This window comes from Anguilla anguilla, chromosome 12, assembly GCF_013347855.1.
Source record: "Anguilla anguilla isolate fAngAng1 chromosome 12, fAngAng1.pri, whole genome shotgun sequence".
Taxonomy (NCBI): Eukaryota; Metazoa; Chordata; class Actinopteri; order Anguilliformes; family Anguillidae; genus Anguilla; species Anguilla anguilla.
The window spans coordinates 7,634,121-7,651,321 of NC_049212.1; the positions used below are offsets into that span (position 1 = coordinate 7,634,121).

Genomic DNA, 17,201 nt, shown 5'->3' on the forward strand with positions numbered 1-17,201 from the left:
AACCGTTCAGTGTGACAAATATGCAATAATAGAGGAAATCAGAAGGGTAGCAAATACCTTTTCATGTCAGCGGTTCTAAAAATTGTTCTCTTTGGTTGAAAGAACATTACACATCATACATTATTAGCAATATTTCATTAAGGATTCTCTCTCTCTATTCATAAAAAGTAAAGAGCTGTCTGAGACCTTTGGTATGGCGTTATAACCAGCCACACATAACACAAAATATATACATATATCAGTATAAAATATATTTATTGCAACAGATGTGTGATTGTCAGTTCTTCAAGTTAAAATGAAACAATCCTATTGTTGGTTCCAATTGAACGCGATGACTATAATTCTGCTAATGGCTAATGTTCTTTACGTGCCTGTTAAAGCATTTTATGTTGAAAATCTACAAATTAACAAATGTGTTCAGTGATAAACAAAGCTTCCAGAATAGATTTACCTTATAGTTTAAATTAAAGCACTGTAATTATTATATATTTCTATGTGCAATGTTAGAGTGACTTTCACTAGTCACTCAGTAGGAAATAGAATACCAGTACTTTCAGTTAAAGTGGGACAATGGGGGAATTTGAGGATTTTTGTTTTCAGAATTAATTTCCATTAACAGCATTAAATACCATCTGTTGAGGAAAAATAAAGAGAAAAGGCTCATTTTAACCCAAAGTGAAGTTGTTTTGTGTACTAGGCTGGATTCGAAGACTATCAAGAATTAAACGTGTAGATTTGTGCCCTCTTTTTTGTTTGGAGCCCCCCCCCCCTCCCCCCGGGCAGTTAGCACCCTTATTGACAGCCTATGTCGTCTATGCCATGAACCAGCCCTGCTCACCGTTTCATTGTCCCATTTGTAAAATATTAAACTCTTCATCTTTCTCGTAGGATATGGAACTGGAGGGGCTGGTCTGACTGCACAACAAGGTCAGAAATCTGACGTACCATTTTTACGTTTTCTTCAGTGAAGGTTGAATAACAGCTGCATCGCGCAGTGATTCGCGTTAAATGAGTACAGTTTGTGTTCTCTGACATGACGTTCCTTTTCAGTTTAACCAAAATGATTATTTGCGCACGGTGTCGATTCCGCCCGTCGTAACAGGAGTTTTCTGAAAGGGGCCGACGTGTTTGATGTATCAGTTATCGGCAAACCGGGCAGGTCGCATTCCTGCTCGCGCAGGTGTGCGGGCGTGCGTGTGAAGCTGTGTGCGCATCGCAAACGCTTTCCTCTCCCGTTCCTCTTTCAGCCAAAGCTGCCAAATACGGAGCACTGCAGGGGTTCCTGGGGGGTGGATACCGAGGAGGTAAGTAACCCGACAGGTTCTCCAGAGAGTCTCTGGATGTGTGGTGTTGTTTGGGAAGCAGGTAAGTACACAAGGAAAGTGAGAGCTGACTGGCTTATGCTAGTGATATGTCTCTGTCTCCTGCTAAAAAAAATGCCATCTCTCTCAAGTAAGACACACAAGTTCTATATAGACTCTGTTACTTTAACACTGTCTCATCAACCCTTACCTTGGAGACCTGATGCAGTGAATATAACCCTTTACTGGGAGAGATAAGGGAGAGAATATAACCCTTACCTGAGATATGTGACATAACGGGTATAACCCATACCTGAGATAGGTAACATAACAGGTATAACCCTTACCTGAGACAGGTAACATGGCGAGTATGACCCTTACCTGAGATAGGTGACATGGCGAGTATAACCCTTACCTGAGATAGGTGACAGGGCAGGTATGACCGTTGCCTGAGATAAGTGACACCATGGGTACAACCCGTACTGAGATAGGTGACATGGCCTGATGCAGTGAATATAACCCTTTACTGGGAGAGATAAGGGAGAGAATATAACCCTTACCTCAGATAGGTGACAGAACGGGTATGACCCTTACCTGAGATAGGTAACATGGCGAGTATGACCCTTATCTGAGATAAGTAACATGGCAGGTATGACCCTTACCTGAGATAGGTAACATGGCGAGTATGACCCTTATCTGAGATAAGTAACATGGCGAGTATGACCCTTACCTGAGATAGGTAACATGGCGAGTATGACCCGTACCTGAGATAGGTAACATGGCAGGTATAACCCTTACCTGAGACAGGTGACATGGCAAGTATAACCCATACCTGAGATAGGTGACATGGCAGGTATGACCCTTACCTGAGATAGGTGATGTTTAACCCTAACAGTGGTGCTGAAGGACAGTTCTGTGTTTGTTGCAGGTGTTCCTGGGTGTCAGGGCAAGTACTGTGGGAGGAAGAGGAAGTGAGAGACAGGAAGTGACCTCAAGAAACAATGGTGCTACTGCATGATGTAGAATGTACAGTTTATTTACAAAGGTCCCTCTTTCATGTACAAATCTTCAACTTTTTTTTACTTATATGGCTGAAGACTATGTACAAGTTCGCAAAGCCCGAAAAATTCCCGACACCCAAAAATGTTAAAGCCAATCAAAGGAATGTGAAAAAAACTGTGTAATAAATAATATATGTGCACTACACTATACATGTATGTTTATATAAGCAATGTACCATAGATTGTGCCTGCAGCAGTCATGGCTACAAATATCTGTGTGTCTGTTTAGCCCCAGTGATTAGTAACATGTCCAGGTGCATCAGTACTCTCAGAAGTATTAAAATATGCGGAAATGTGCCTTTTTTGAAACACCATTTATAGCATCTGAGCTTTACTGAGTTTCCTCTGTGGGGACTGATAAACGCCAGGGAGAGAGCTTATTATCGTTTAGTATAAAAGGCCTCTCTCTGTTTTATGAAACATTGGCGGCATAAAGAGTGGAATTTGCGGGCTGTCCCGCGCTGCCTCGCCCCGGCTCCTCAGACACACGCCCTTTCGGCGAGATAAGGGAGGGGGCAGGACGGCAGGCTCACAGGAATTCGTAGACCAGAGTTACGCGCGGCGGGACGGCTGGTCTGAGAGGCCATTTTGTGGGCGAGGAGCCAGAATTCAAGCTTCTAAAATGGGTTTCTTCATGAAGAGCCATCTGCTCTGAATACGGAATAAGCTTTACGTAGAAACGCAGAAAATGCCATCTGACACAGATATGAAGCGGTGCTCTTGTAATGTTTTGTGTACTGTGCAAGCCTGTTAAGTTATTTTTTTTTTTTAAAGCGCTGTGCCTTATTGGCTTGGGATAATGCTGAGATCACACAAGTACATAGATCAGTCTTGGTAAAAAGAATCATGCTCAAGCATGTAAAATGCGCATTTATTAAATGCAAATTTGGTCATTCTTTTTTTGTCCTTAGGTGTTAGGTACATCATTGACTCAGTCAACCTTGAGTTTCAGTGACATGAAAACTGTACCCCCATTGGTAGTGCAATTTAATTTCCTGTTGTTGAAGTCGACCTTTAATTCTTGCCAAACTTTGTAAAGCAGCCTACTCTGTAGTGGTATCATGGTTTTTATGATTAACTTGTGCATTTACATCACTGTGGAGAACTGTACTGTTAGCTATGTTGTTCTTTGTGTTTCCTCCCCTTGGTAATGTTGATATGGTGCTGATATGAATTATAGTGCGTATCTCTCTTGTTTTGCTGGCTGTAGGCATACAGCTATTCAATCAGTTACGTCACTATGCATCAATGACGACACAATGATTACCCTCTGCTCCTGACGTAGTTCTGCCTGATTGGCCAGACTGGAAATCTCCCGCCAGTTAGGCGACACAGCGAGTCTCCGCTCGAGCTCTTTCAGTCGTTGGTTGATTGCTGTGCTCAGGCTGTCTCTGAGCCCTGACAGCGCTCCAGTACAATCGTGGATTTTTTTTTTTTTTTTATTATTTAAGGGGGTGGGGTGGTGGAAATGCACTTTTTTTCCACGACGCACATTTCAATAGTTTCCGGAAATCCCGGCCTTTTTAACTGCTTCAGAAAATAAAGTAATAAACTTGAGTATTTTAAACGGAAACAAATGTGGTGTCCGTCTTTTCATTTGAACATCCTACAATTGCAGCCAAGTGTTTAACGCCATATCAACGCAACGTAGTTTCAATGATTTGTGGTACTCCCACTGGCTGGTATTAGAAGTAAACGGCCCATAGATGCGTTATCTCTCCCATCCTTGGCCTCCGCCTTCTGTGCAGACACAATCACGCTCCCATTCAGTACCAGGGATTGATTTTAGTTGGCCACCAACAAGCTCCCTCCCTTGCTCATCTGATCTGGCCCACCCTCTTCTCAAGATCTGCATTTTCCCTCTTGTGCTCGTTATCCTAGGGCATTAGCCCCAGCGTCAGGCGGCAGTCCGGGAACGATATTATCTGCGTTTGTGTGTGTGTGGCTCTTGCGGAGCTGACGGTCGAAGGGTGAATGAGGCTGATGCTGTTGTGCTGCACGTGGAAGGACGAGCGCATGGGAGACGAAGGTGAGTCAAAAGCGGGTGCTATTTCACGGGATGATGCGGTTTCCTCCGGCTCATGGTACCGCAGGGGTTGGGTAGATGCTAAAGATACACAGCGGTGACCCTGCAACGAAAACCTTGGAGTAACTTTCGCGAAACTGATAAACGCATTTGAGAGGTGCTGCATAGAAATGCACGTAAATAATAACATATTTCATCACGTGGCCGAACAATATTTTTCCCCTGCGTGTGTTTTGCTGCAGTGGTCCGTGTGAACACAACCTGTGTGGCAGTGGACACAGTGCGCATCTTTGCTCGTGACGGGGATGCAGCTTTTGGGTCGTTTATATGCAGCTAAACTTAAGTATTGGGACGATAATTATTTAAATTCGGTTGTCTGCATAAAGCCTATTATAAATAGTTGCAAAATAAACATCTATACACGTCCTCACTGGATCGTGTTCGAAAACTTGACGGTTTATTTGTAAACCGGATTATTCTCGATTCAACGAAAGTGATATTTTATTTGAATTAGATTTGTTTATTTTTATTCATTTGTTGCATCGTGTAGTATTTTTTTTTTTTTGTCAATTCTTGTGGCTCACAAGGGCTTCTTATTCAGACCTATAGCATTGTGATTGACTTTACAGAAATACACCGAGCCAAACATCCCCCGAACGCAGTTGATAAAATCAAAGTAAACTCGCTGGAAAAACGCGTTGCTTTTGACACTCCTGTGTTGCACACACTGGCCGCACAAATCCTTCAGTAATCAATGTAATTCTGCCCCATATTTGCAGATGCAATTATAAATTCCGGGAGAAGATCGAATCTTTATAATCAGATTTAACATAGCTGTCATGTAATCCACGTGAAGTGCGTAGAGAATAGCTGCGGTCTATGCAGTCCGTGGCAAGTACTGCTCGTTATTAGTTATGCTTGTAATTGACATAAACGGATAATAGCAAATATGCATGGGAAAGCTCGGTAACGATACTTTAAATAGTCAACTATTCGGTGTCTTGCGGAAATGTGCTTGATGTTATTGAGCTGTTTGGCGCATGCTGTATGTTCAAAGCCATATGATGTGTATGCAGTTACGGTCTGGGAGCAGCGTTGAATTGCACACCAGCTTGGTCACTCGAATCAGACAACCAACGCAACTGTGGAAAATACATCAATAGAACAACGATCGGCCAAAAATGAAAGTGCAAATTGGACAAATGTGTTTTGTGTAAGGATCATGTTTGTGTGTAGCACAGAGAGTGTGTTTAGATCACGTGATTGGGTGAGACCCCATCCCCTCTTCAGGGTTTTTTGACCCTAGAGTACACCACAGATCTCTCAGTGAAGTCAGCCAGCCAGTCTCCATCGCTGTACAGTGAAACTTGCTATGTTAAATACACCACCTTTATTTAAAGTAAGTTCCCTGAAATAAATAACATTTTAAGTGAATCCCTCCAGAATTAAAACGGGCTGCAGTATTCATCTCCTTATTAATTATGGGGGGTGACGATGTGTCTCACACACACACTTCTTTCACAGTGTGAAATATTTTTCCTTTGGGCAAAATTAGTGTTTTGCAATCCATAGGAACACGAATCAGGAAGTAGGCTGTGCTGTAAGAAACAACCCATATAATAAATGTAATTAAGATCCAGCTTCATTTCACAGCTTTGACCTGGCCACTCTGTTTAACCAGGAACTTGCAGGGATTACAAACTGGTAGAGAATTACAACCAAAAAGACTTCTGTCTTCTACTGGACAAAACTGAGTGGTTTGTCCAGACATATGATTTCCATGATGCACAGCTTCACGGTTTTCTCTTTGTAATTTAGGGGACAGAAGGGAATAGGAAGTGACAAGACCTGAACAGGAAGTGGAGATAAGAAAACAGGAATTGGAGAGAATACCTCAGGCAATTCATTCATGTCCTCTTCTGAAGACACACCATCTGACTTTCCTGCATACATTTATTCCACCAACAGGGGTAGCTGTCCACCTGCACTCACACAGTTGTGAGTCTTACTGTTGTTTTGCTGTGCTGCCCGTCAGCATGTTTTGCGTTTATAATGTGGAAGTGAGGGAGTGACTGGGGAAAACAGCACAATGCTCAAACTCCACCCACGCAGCATGATGGGTAATGCAATTAAAGAGCTAATGTAGTCTCTGGAGTCTAATGCAGTGAATACATACACACAGATGCACATACTGTACATGCAAACACATGCACATAAACACACACACATACATACACACAGATGCACATACTGTACATGCAAACACATGCACATAAACACACACACATACATACACACAGATGCACATAATGTACATGCAAACACATGCACATAAACACACACACGTACATACACACATATGCACATACCGTACATGCAAACACATGCACATAAACACACACACATACATACACACAGATGCACATACTGTACATGCAAACACATGCACATAAACACACACACATACATACACACAGATGCACATACTGTACATGCAAACACATGCACATAAGCACACACACATACATACACACAGATGCACATACTATACATGCAAACACATGCACATAAACACACACACATACATACACACAGATGCACATACTGTACATGCAAACACATGCACATAAACACATTGTTACGGCTAGCCACAGGCAAACCACAACATAAAATGGAGTCGAACAAGAGATTCAACAATAATGATTTAATCCAGAATTAATAGACAAGTTTCACAATGCACTTGAAGATAAATACAAGTATCCACGTATCACCACGTAGCAGTACAACAATGAATGAGCGCACATAACACACACACACATACATACACACTAGTATGCAAAACACACACATTTGTTTACATCAAAAATAGAATAATTTTCCCTTGAGAGGGGATATGAATTTCATACTGTCAAGTTATTGCGGGTTTTTACGTCTTCAGCTAATATTCAGTTGTAAAAGAGATTTAGTGATATTCATATTGTATTATTGTTCCTCATAATTTATAATAAAAACCAGCTCTTGGCTGGAGGAAATTGAAGTTTGTACTGCAAGTCAATACCACAAGTGTTTACACGGAACTCAGATGAACATACCTAACCTCAACTCGGGCAATAATGAGTGTTCACATAGCCACACTTCCTCCCAGATACGTACACACAGACATATATTTCCTCACGCTAAACATACTGTCGACACGGTGTCATTATTTGTCTAAAAAAAACAGGGTCATAAATGTTAGCGTCTTGCTAACAACCAATGACTGTCTACAGGTAATGTTTACCAGTTTGATAATTAAACACACCTGTTAGAAAGTTCCTGCTTTTAAATCCAGGTGTTTTATGCTGAATTAATCTGTGGATAACTCGCCCAATTTTTTTTCTTAGGTAAACAACAAACAGTGAGGTTAAGCTGTCTTTAAATTAAGTGAGCAGAGCTCAACTACGTCTCAAACAGAAGCGCTATCGTTAGCCTCGAACGGCTGGATCCTAGCCCTCTGGAACTGCACTCTGGGCCTTCAGCAGTTGCAGAGAGGGCCCATTAATCCGGACCAGTGCACGTTATTCAGTGAAAATGATAAACCCCTCAGTAGGTGCTCGAAGCCAGCGCCCCCTATTGATTTACCCACCGTAAGGGCGCGGGCGAAAAATCAATGGCTTTCTCAGATTAAAATGCCCCCACAGGCTGTCTGATGTGTGTCAGAGACAGAAACGATCAGCTACTCCACCCTTGCGGGCTGTACGTGAGCAGATCTGAGAGTAACAGAAGTGAATTTGTAATCCTCGGATTATCTGTTCTGTGATGAAGATCGATGAGTTTAATCATCATCACTTCAAAAAACACGAGAATAACAGGGTAGTTTCAAGCAAATAAACATTTATTGTAGAAAGAAGTCCAACCGGACTTATATTGTAAAACAAGCAAGTTTCTAAATTTAACATAGGCTAATGTGCTAACCTCAAGGCTATCGCATTAGCCTACTGTTTCGGTAAAACTGAGGTTAAATTAAAGAGTAGTCCTATACAACTTTCCAAAGTTAAAAAAAAAAAAGATGTAGTTAGCTAACAATAGGCCAACATCTCAATTTATTCAATTGGTCTAATCTAATTGGTCTAGGCATAGCCTACTGTTTTATCGCAAAAATAAAGTGCTTTTAGCAGTCGAAAGTGAATAGAAGTGCTTTTTAGCTGTCCAAAATAAACAACACAGGTTAATAAGGCTATTGCTTAAATCTTCAGTCAGTGAGGCTTGCTCATAGCATGCATTAAGCACCAATAAAAAAATAACAAAAATGAACACTTGTGCATAGGCTATTGTCTAGGCAGACCCGTATGCCAACTTTAAGTGCTTGTCTCTTAGAAGCCCCTAATGATTAATAACCTACTTGGACTTTCTCGTTTACTTTGCACTGTGCAGAAAACAAAACCACATCCACTGTGCCAGGATTCGCAAGGTCTGCCTTGCTTCGACGGCACGCCCTGCTAGCTAGGCTAATTTAGGCATACAGTATAATAGACCGCACAATTGTCACGATCAGACTATAGCTTATACTAATGTGGCCTATGCCAGAGGAGATGTAGCTTCAAAGATGTAATGTGGTATTTTTATTTGATCTAAAACAACATGATTTATTTTGTGCAAAGTGTGTGTATACCTCTCTTTCTCTCTGTGCAGGCAGCAGTTTGCCTGTGTGTGTGTGTGTGTGTGTGTGTGTATAGTGTTTATGGAGTGTGTAGTGTGTATAACTCTCTCTCTGTGCAGGCAGCAGTTTGCCTGTGTGTGTATGGTGTGCATGGTGTTTGTAGTGTGTATAGTATGTGTGTGTGTGTGTATAGTATATACGGTGTGTGTAGTGTGTGTATAACTCTGTCTCTCTCTCTCTCTCTCTCTCTCTGTGCAGGCAGCAGTTTGCCAGTGTGTGTATAGTGTGTATGGTGTGTGTGTGTGTGTGTGTGTATAGTGTATAGTGTATATGGTGTGTGTAGTGTTTTCATAACTCTCTCTTTCTCTATGTGTAGGCAGCAGTTTGCCTGTGTGTGTGTGTGTATAGTGTTTATGGAGTGTGTAGTGTGTATAATGTGTATGGTGTGTTTAGTGTGTATAACTCTCTCTCTTTCTCTCTGAGCAGGCAGCAGTTTGCCTGTGTGTGTATAGTGCGCATGGTGTGTGTAGTGTGTATAGTATCTGTGTGTGTGTGTGTGTATAGTGTATATGGTGTGTGTAGTGCGTGCATAATTCTCTCTCTCTCTCTCTCTCTCTCTGTGCAGGCAGCAGTTTGCCAGTGTGTGCCAGTTGCACTCAGAGGATCTATGATGAGCAGTACCTGCAGGCTCTGAACACTGACTGGCACACAGCCTGTTTCAGGTGAGAGCACCGAGCTGCCTCCTCTGCTGCGCTGCTCCAGTCCAATCACATCGCTTTATGACAGCCACGCCCCTCCAGCACAGCCACGCCCCCAAAAGCCACTGCTCTCCTCTACAGCCACGCCCCCAAAAGACAACTCTCCTCTACAGCCACACCCCCAAAAGCCTCACCTCTCCCCTTCAGCCACACCCCCAAAAGCAACAGCTCTCCCCTACAGCCACGCCCCCAAAAGCCACACCTCTCTATTACAGCCACACCCACAAAAGCCACACCTCTTTATTACAGCCACGCCCGCAAAAGCCACACCCCTCCACCACAGCCATGCCCCCAAAAGCCACACCTCTCTATTACAGCCACGCCCGCAAAAGCCACACCCCTCCGCCACAGCCATGCCCCCAAAAGCCACACCTCTCCATTACAGCCACACTCCAAAAAGCCACACCTCTCCCCTACACCCATGCCACAAAATTACTCTGGTTGGTCAGTCCTGGTGCGGTACTGAGGGGGGTAATTACTCTGCTGGGTCTGTACTGGTGCAGTATTGAGGGGGTATTTACTCTGCTGGGTCTGTACTGGTGCAGTACTGAGGGGGGTAATTACTCTGCTGGGTCTGTACTGGTGCAGTACTGAGGGGAGTAATTACTCTGCTGGGTCTGTACTGGTGCAGTACTGAGGGAGGTAATTACTCTGCTGGGTCTGTACTGGTGCAGTACTGAGGGGGGTATTTACTCTGCTGGGTCTGTACTGGTGCAGTACTGAGGGGGGTATTTACTCTGCTGGGTCTGTACTGGTGCAGTACTGAGGGGGGTAATTACTCTGCTGGGTCTGTACTGGTGCAGTACTGAGGGGGGTATTTACTCTGCTGGGTCAGCCCTGGTCTCCCAGTGCCTCCAGGGTGGTACTCCGATTCCTCTCTGTTCTCTATCTCATGGTGGAAGAGCGCTGTGCATCAGAGAGATCAGCTGACAGGGCGCTGATGGTGGTGATGGTGATGGTGATGATGATGATGATGGAGGTGATAGAAGCCATGGTGAGGATAACGAAGCCTGGAATGGAAGAGAGAGAGAGCCTCTGTCTGGCAGCTGGCTCTGACCGCTGCTGTGCCCGTGCGTGATCTGGCAGAGCAGAGTTCCGCTCGCCTCCCGGTCGCTGTCTACAAAGAGCCCGGTGCTCTAGAACTCAATCATCCATCCATCCATCCATCCATTATCTATACCCGCTTATCCTGAGCTGGTTCACGGGGGGTGCTGGAGCCTATCCCAGCGTGCATTAGGGGAGAGGCAGGAATACACCCTGGACAGGCCGCCATTCTATCACAGGGCACATACACCATTCACTCACCATTCACACCTATGGGAAATTTAGACTCTCCAGTTAGCCTACCTGCATTTTTTGTCTTTGGACTGTTTTTTTTACTTGAAGGCCAGTCCCATCTTGGAAGATGAAACGGGACAAAGCCTGAAACCTGCTGCCCTAGAGCACAGTCAGCAGCTGTTCTTTACTGTCCGCTTGGGCACGCTCTGGTCGTCCCGTCGCTGTAAAGCACCCAAATGGAAAAGCAGACGAACATCTGCCTCAAGCCCGATGGCTTCTGCTTTCTCTTCCGTGGAGTTTTCCCACGTTCTGCTCTCAGAGACAAAAGGCCGTGGGCTGGTCGAAGCGCTTTAGGGAACTGAGACCTTCGGCCTCAGGCCGAGTCACACGGGAAGCCGATTGGCTCTTTCGAGCCTCTGTGGAGCGGTGTGTCTGAGAGGGAAGGGCAGGCGTTAGCGTGGAGATCAGCGGAAGAGCCGTTCGGATTCCCCCGTCCGTCCTGGGAAGAGCCGCGGCGATGGAGAAGCGCTTCGGGAGAAGGTCGGTGGGTCAGCCAGGGCTGTTTTTATTTGTTTTTACTCGAAGGCCAGTCCCATCTTAAAAGGCTGAACAGGAAAAAGTCTGTGAAATGTGCTGTTAGATTGGGCGTGTAACTCTATCCTGTAGAAGGGGGGGGGGGGGCGGGGGCGGGGGTGGGAGGCGGTGGGAGGGGGCGGGTTTGGGGAGGGGAGTCAGCGGTCACGAGTGAGCAGAGAGCGCAGGAAATTTGTGAGAGAGAAAAAAAACCCCAGCGCAGCTGCGGAGTGCGGCTTGTAGTCGAGTCGAGTACAGCGGTTCGTACCCAGGGATTGAACGATGAGCCGGTTCTGCGAGCAGGCGGACAGGCCCCGTGCGGTCCAGGAGAGGAGGATAAAGGTGGATCAGAACTTCGGGAATCCTGTGAAAGCTAAAAAGTGAGTATCCTGGCAGCAGACATCGGGAGGGACCAGCTCCGTACGCGGTCCTTCGTGTCATATGGTTCTACTGAGAAACCGGACTCTGGAGGGGCAGCCGGCCAATGGGGTTTCAGTTCTAGTGAGGGGGCATTTCTAGCTCTTGCTAAAGAAACGTGTCGGTCTGATAACAGAAACTGCTGCCAGCCCACAGTGGAATAGTAACTTTCCGGAATATCCAACCCCCCCCGTTGCTCAGCCTCCAAGCCGAGTGTTTTTAAACTGAAGATGCACGTGAGAGCTTAGTTTCACTTCCTGTTTTCTGACTGAGACAGTACAAGTGATAACCATCAGGGTTTATGTGTTAGTGTATGTAACTGCGTTGTATATATTTTTATTTTTAGTTTGTGTTGGTGTGTGTGTGTGTATGTGTGTGTGTGTCGTGCCTGTGTGTGTTTGTATGTTGGATACTGTAACAACTCCTTTATTCATTTGTGTGTGTGTGTGTGCGCGTGTGCGTGTATGTTTGTGTGTGTGTGTTTGTGTGTGCGCGTGCGTTCATAACATAACATAATGACGAGAACCTGCTATTTTCCTAACTAAATTGTACCTATTGCTCTGATTCCCCACAGACTAGATAGTATCTAACACAGTATCAAGCCTGGTCTTGAAAATTCCTGAAGTTTCTGCCTCTACTACGTGACCTGGCAGGCTATTCCACACATTGACTACTCTCTGCATTAAAAAAATCCTCTTAATGTCTGTACAGAATTTACCTTCTGCTCATTTCCATTTATGTCCCCTTGTTCTGCTAACAGAACTCAACCTGAAGAATCTCTTGTAGTTCACGTGTGTGAGTGCATGTGTTCAAGTTTGTGTGTGTCCATTTATGTGTGCTTCAGCGTGTGTGTTTTTGTGTGTTAGTGTGTGTGTGTGTGTGTGTGTTTTGTGTGTGTATGTGTGTGTGAGTGTTAGTGTGTGTGTGTGTGTGTGTGTTAGTGTGTGTGTGTGTTTTGTGTGTGTATGTGTGTGTGAGTGTTTGTGTGTGTGTGTGTGTGTGTGTGTATGTGTGTGTGCGTGTTAGTGTGTGTGTGTGTGTGTGTGTGTTTTTGTGTGTGTATGTGGGTCCATGTGCACATGTTCGTGTGTGAGTAAGTGTCTCTGCATTATTGCATGTCTGTAAGTAAGAGGCTAATGGTCCGTGCGGTACAGTCTGTTCTTAGTGAAATAAAGGAGGCTTTGACTGAGCGAGAGAGGGAGAGTGGGGAGAACACAAGGGTGTGTCAGCTGATCGGATCCTCATCGGACCCCTGATTCCACCGAGCCGCTCGGGCCCAATCCTGCTCAACAGCGCAAAACTGGCTGCGCTTAAAATGCTACTGCTGACACCACTGCGCTAATGCCTCACGCTGCGCTAATGTGACTAATGTTCTTTCAGTGTTGAAAGTTAGCATCCTGAGTCCAGAGACTGGTTAGCAGCTGTTTCCTGAAGGAACACCATAGCTGTGCTAACTGCAATATGGACTGTAATGTGGCTCCTGGTTTTTCTCTTGATTAGCTGATGGTAGGTGCAGCAGTGATGCCTTCTCTCTAGTTTTAGTTGATTACGGTTGTACAGTGATGGTTTCTCTCTAGTTTTAGTTGATTACGGTTGTACAGTGATGGTTTCTCTTTTGTTTTAGTTTATTAGGGTTGTACAGTGATGGTTTCTCTTTTGTTTTAGTTGATTACGGTTGTACAGTGATGGTTTCTCTCTAGTTTTAGTTGATTATGGTTGTACAGTAACGGTTTCTGTCTTTACCAGATGGTCTGTGGTTCATGGTTTCTCTCTTGGTTCGCTGATGATACATTACATTTATTAGGCAGACGCTTTTATCCAAAGCAACATACAATAAGTGTGTACCGAAGGTAATTGGAACAACTATAAAACACAGGTCCGATAAGATAAAATACTCATTATGTAACAGTTATTCTTAGCCATGAACACATTGAGTCCTGTTCACACAGTAAGCATAGGCTAGGTCAGAAAGTAATGTTAAGTCAAACCAGGAGGCATGACAATGAGCTGCAACATCAAGATTACGATACAAGTGCAATTAAAGTGCTGGACGGAGGTACATGTGTAACATGAAAGTGGTACAGGAATAAGGTAGAAGGGTACACCCACAAAGTGATAAGTGATCCTAGATTGGGAGTGCCCTGCAGAGTTGTGATAGTTAGTCCAGATGCGATTTCAGACCACGGCGGAAGATGGGCAATCACTGAGTGGCTTGTAAAGGAACAGGGGGTTTGTTCCACCACTGGAGAGATAGGGTGGAGAAGCTCTATGGTTGGAATGAGTGAGACCCATTCACCCGGGTGGCAGGGGGCCCTGCTGCAGCAGAGCAGAGTGGTTGAGCTGGTGTGTAGGATTGACTCATGTCCTGTAGGTAGGTGGGGGCCGTCCTGTTGGCTGTAGTCTAGGCTAGGGTCAGGACTTTGAACCTGATCCTGACAGCAACCGGTAGTCAGTGGAGTGACCTCAGCAGGAGAGTGACATGAGAGAACTTAGGAAGGAGGAACCAGCACAGTGCTGGTTTCTCTCTGGATTTGCTGATGATAGGTGGTAGATTTATTGTTTCTCTGTTGATTTGCTGATGGTAGCTGGTAGATTTATTGTTTCTCTGTTGATTTGCTGATGGTAGCTGGTAGAGTGATGGTTTCACTCTTGATTTGCTAATGGTAGCTGGTAGAGTGATTTAGCTGAAGCTACGGTAGGTGGTTCAGTGATGGGTGTTTTCGCAGGGTTAGTTAAGAGGATGTTCTCGTGGGTTGGGTTGCCAGGCAGTGACATGATCAGAAACACCCAGTTTTTTTTCTGTGATGCAGGCGTGCAAAGGTGTCATTCCGCTGTTTCCACGGCAACTTTGAAGCTGTGGCCTTAAAGACTGTGAGCGGAAAGTGGCCCAGACCTGTGAGCGGGGTTTGTGGCATATCGAATTGAGGAACCGGGTGTTTTCGAAGGGCTGAGACAGAAAGGCCCCCTAACCAAGCTCTGAGACGTGACAGGAGGGGTATTGTTTTCGCCTCTGAGAGGAAGTGGAGCTCATTCTGAGACTTGGTGCTATGGCAGGAACACACAGGACAACCTCTGCCTGCTTCACGCGTTCCCTCTAACCAGAGTCACCAAACTGGTGGGCGTAGCCTGTCAAAAAAAATTACAATACTCTAAATAATACCCACCATTGACATTCAGACCAGTATATTGAATACTATACCTTTTGCACATGCTGCTTTAATGTTGTGTACATGCAATTGCTTTAACGTTCGGATTGCGTTTAGAAGCTTTCACACATTTTAGCATTTTGATAACGGATGGATCGTAAAAGTGTGTTCACTCATGAAGTTGGTCCTTGGATCAGAAGCTTGGGAACGCTTAGTTATGTGACACAGACGAATACAGCACGTTTCCTCCTCTTGTGTTTCACCCATGGGGGGTCACTGGGAGGTCTCTGGCTGTAGCTGTGAGGGGGGGGGGGAGGGGGGGGTGTTGAGAAGCTAGCTGTAGTTGAGCTGCCGCTCTCTAATTGGACCATGGGTTTCCTGCGAGGATTTGGACCACCAATTGGGAGGGGCTGGGTAGAGTCTGAAGGGAGATGACATCATGCGCTCAGTCTGTGTAGCGAGGCCAGGGAGGGTGTAACCGGGGGGGGGGGGTGATGTTTGACTCTATCAGGCAGTTCCTGTGGCAGAGAACAGTAACAGACTAATGCCTCAAAGCTTTTCTACAATCTTTCCCTACTCTGTACAGAATGTTTGTTTTCACCACAGCTCTATGGCTTTGGTTTACCTCCTCAACCACGCCCCCCGCCCCCACCCCCGCTTCCCTTACTACTGTTTCACTTCCTGTCTGAGAGCACGGGCCGGAGGACGGGGCGATGGCTGCGCTTTGTCTCCTGATCTCTGTGTGAGTCATGCCCCGCCTACTGCGTGATGAGCGTGGGGTGAAAGGTCGCACGTGTGGGCGGGGGGTTCCGCGTGGCTCGAACCCGTCTCACGGGCGACCGATCGCGCCCCCCTCCCCCCCATTTTGGTTCTCATGATTTTTGGCTCTTTCAGAGGGGCTCGTCCCATGGGTCCGCGTGATATCAGAAGCTCAGACAGGATTACACTACATTACACTACACTACAATACATTGCATTACTTCATTACGCTACATTATACTACATTACACTACACTACAATACATTACATTACACTACACTATAGTACGTTACATTACTTCATTACGCTACATTATACTACATTACACTATAATACATTACATTACTTCATTACGCTACATTACACTACACTATAGTACATTACATTACTTCATTACACTACATTACACTACACTATAATACATTACATTACTTCATTACACTACATTACACTACACTACAATACATTACACTACACTATAATACATTACATTACTTCATTACACTACATTACACTAGACTATAATACATTACATTACTTCATTACACTACATTACACTACACTATAATACATTACATTACACTACACTATAATACATTACATTACTTCATTACACTACATTACACTACACTATAATACATTACATTACTTCATTACGCTACATTATACTACATTATGGTACATTACATTACTTCATTACGCTACATTATACTACATTATGCTACACTGCATTGCATTATACTACATTACACTACACTACAATACATTGCATTATACTACATTACACTACACTACAGTACATTGCATTACACTACATTACAATACATTACATTACACTTCATTAGACTACGTTATACTACATTATGCTACACTGCATTACATTATACTACATTACACTGCCTTACATTACGTTATATTACAGTCACTTTGCAGATGTCCTATGCAGAGGTGGATACAGACGTGGAGAACACAAGTGTTAATACACACTACAGCAGCCAGTGATACACACTACAGTGGTGTCAGTGTTAATACACACTACAGGAGAGCCAGTGTTAATACACACTACAGGTGTGTCAGTGTTAATACACACTAGAGGAGAGCCAGCGTTGACACACACTCCTGGCTCTTCTGTAGAGTTTTTTGTCTTGTGAAAATAATTATATTAACTGTATTTATCAAGCAATAAAGCAAAAAAGGTAGATTGGGTGTGAAATGAGTTTCAGGGGTTGAGCGTTCAGCTGC

At 44.5% G+C, this 17,201-nt stretch overlaps 2 protein-coding genes across 27 annotated transcripts in view; both read left to right on the plus strand.

Moving 5' to 3' along the window:
• Positions 1–3,939, plus strand: part of elna (elastin a) — a 76,113-nt gene extending 72,174 nt beyond the window's left edge. For all 24 annotated transcript variants that reach the window (XM_035385303.1, XM_035385305.1, XM_035385304.1 and 21 more), the window contains 3 exons: positions 889–927; positions 1,248–1,304; positions 2,230–3,939. In XM_035385303.1, coding sequence (XP_035241194.1) covers positions 889–927; positions 1,248–1,304; positions 2,230–2,276 — 143 coding nt within the window. In that variant the 3' untranslated portion in view covers positions 2,277–3,939. The remainder of the gene's footprint in view (positions 1–888; positions 928–1,247; positions 1,305–2,229) is intronic.
• Positions 3,940–4,162: 223 nt separating this feature from the next.
• LOC118210176 (LIM domain kinase 1-like) overlaps positions 4,163–17,201 on the plus strand; it is a 33,321-nt gene continuing 20,282 nt past the window's right edge. The window contains exons 1-2 of one of the 3 annotated variants that reach the window (XM_035386129.1): positions 4,163–4,391; positions 9,653–9,749. In XM_035386129.1, coding sequence (XP_035242020.1) covers positions 4,337–4,391; positions 9,653–9,749 — 152 coding nt within the window. In that variant the 5' untranslated portion in view covers positions 4,163–4,336. Of the gene's footprint in view, positions 4,392–9,652; positions 9,750–11,288; positions 11,604–11,838; positions 12,017–17,201 lie in introns of those variants that run through there. The other 2 variants (XM_035386131.1, XM_035386130.1) reach the window with 2 other exon arrangements.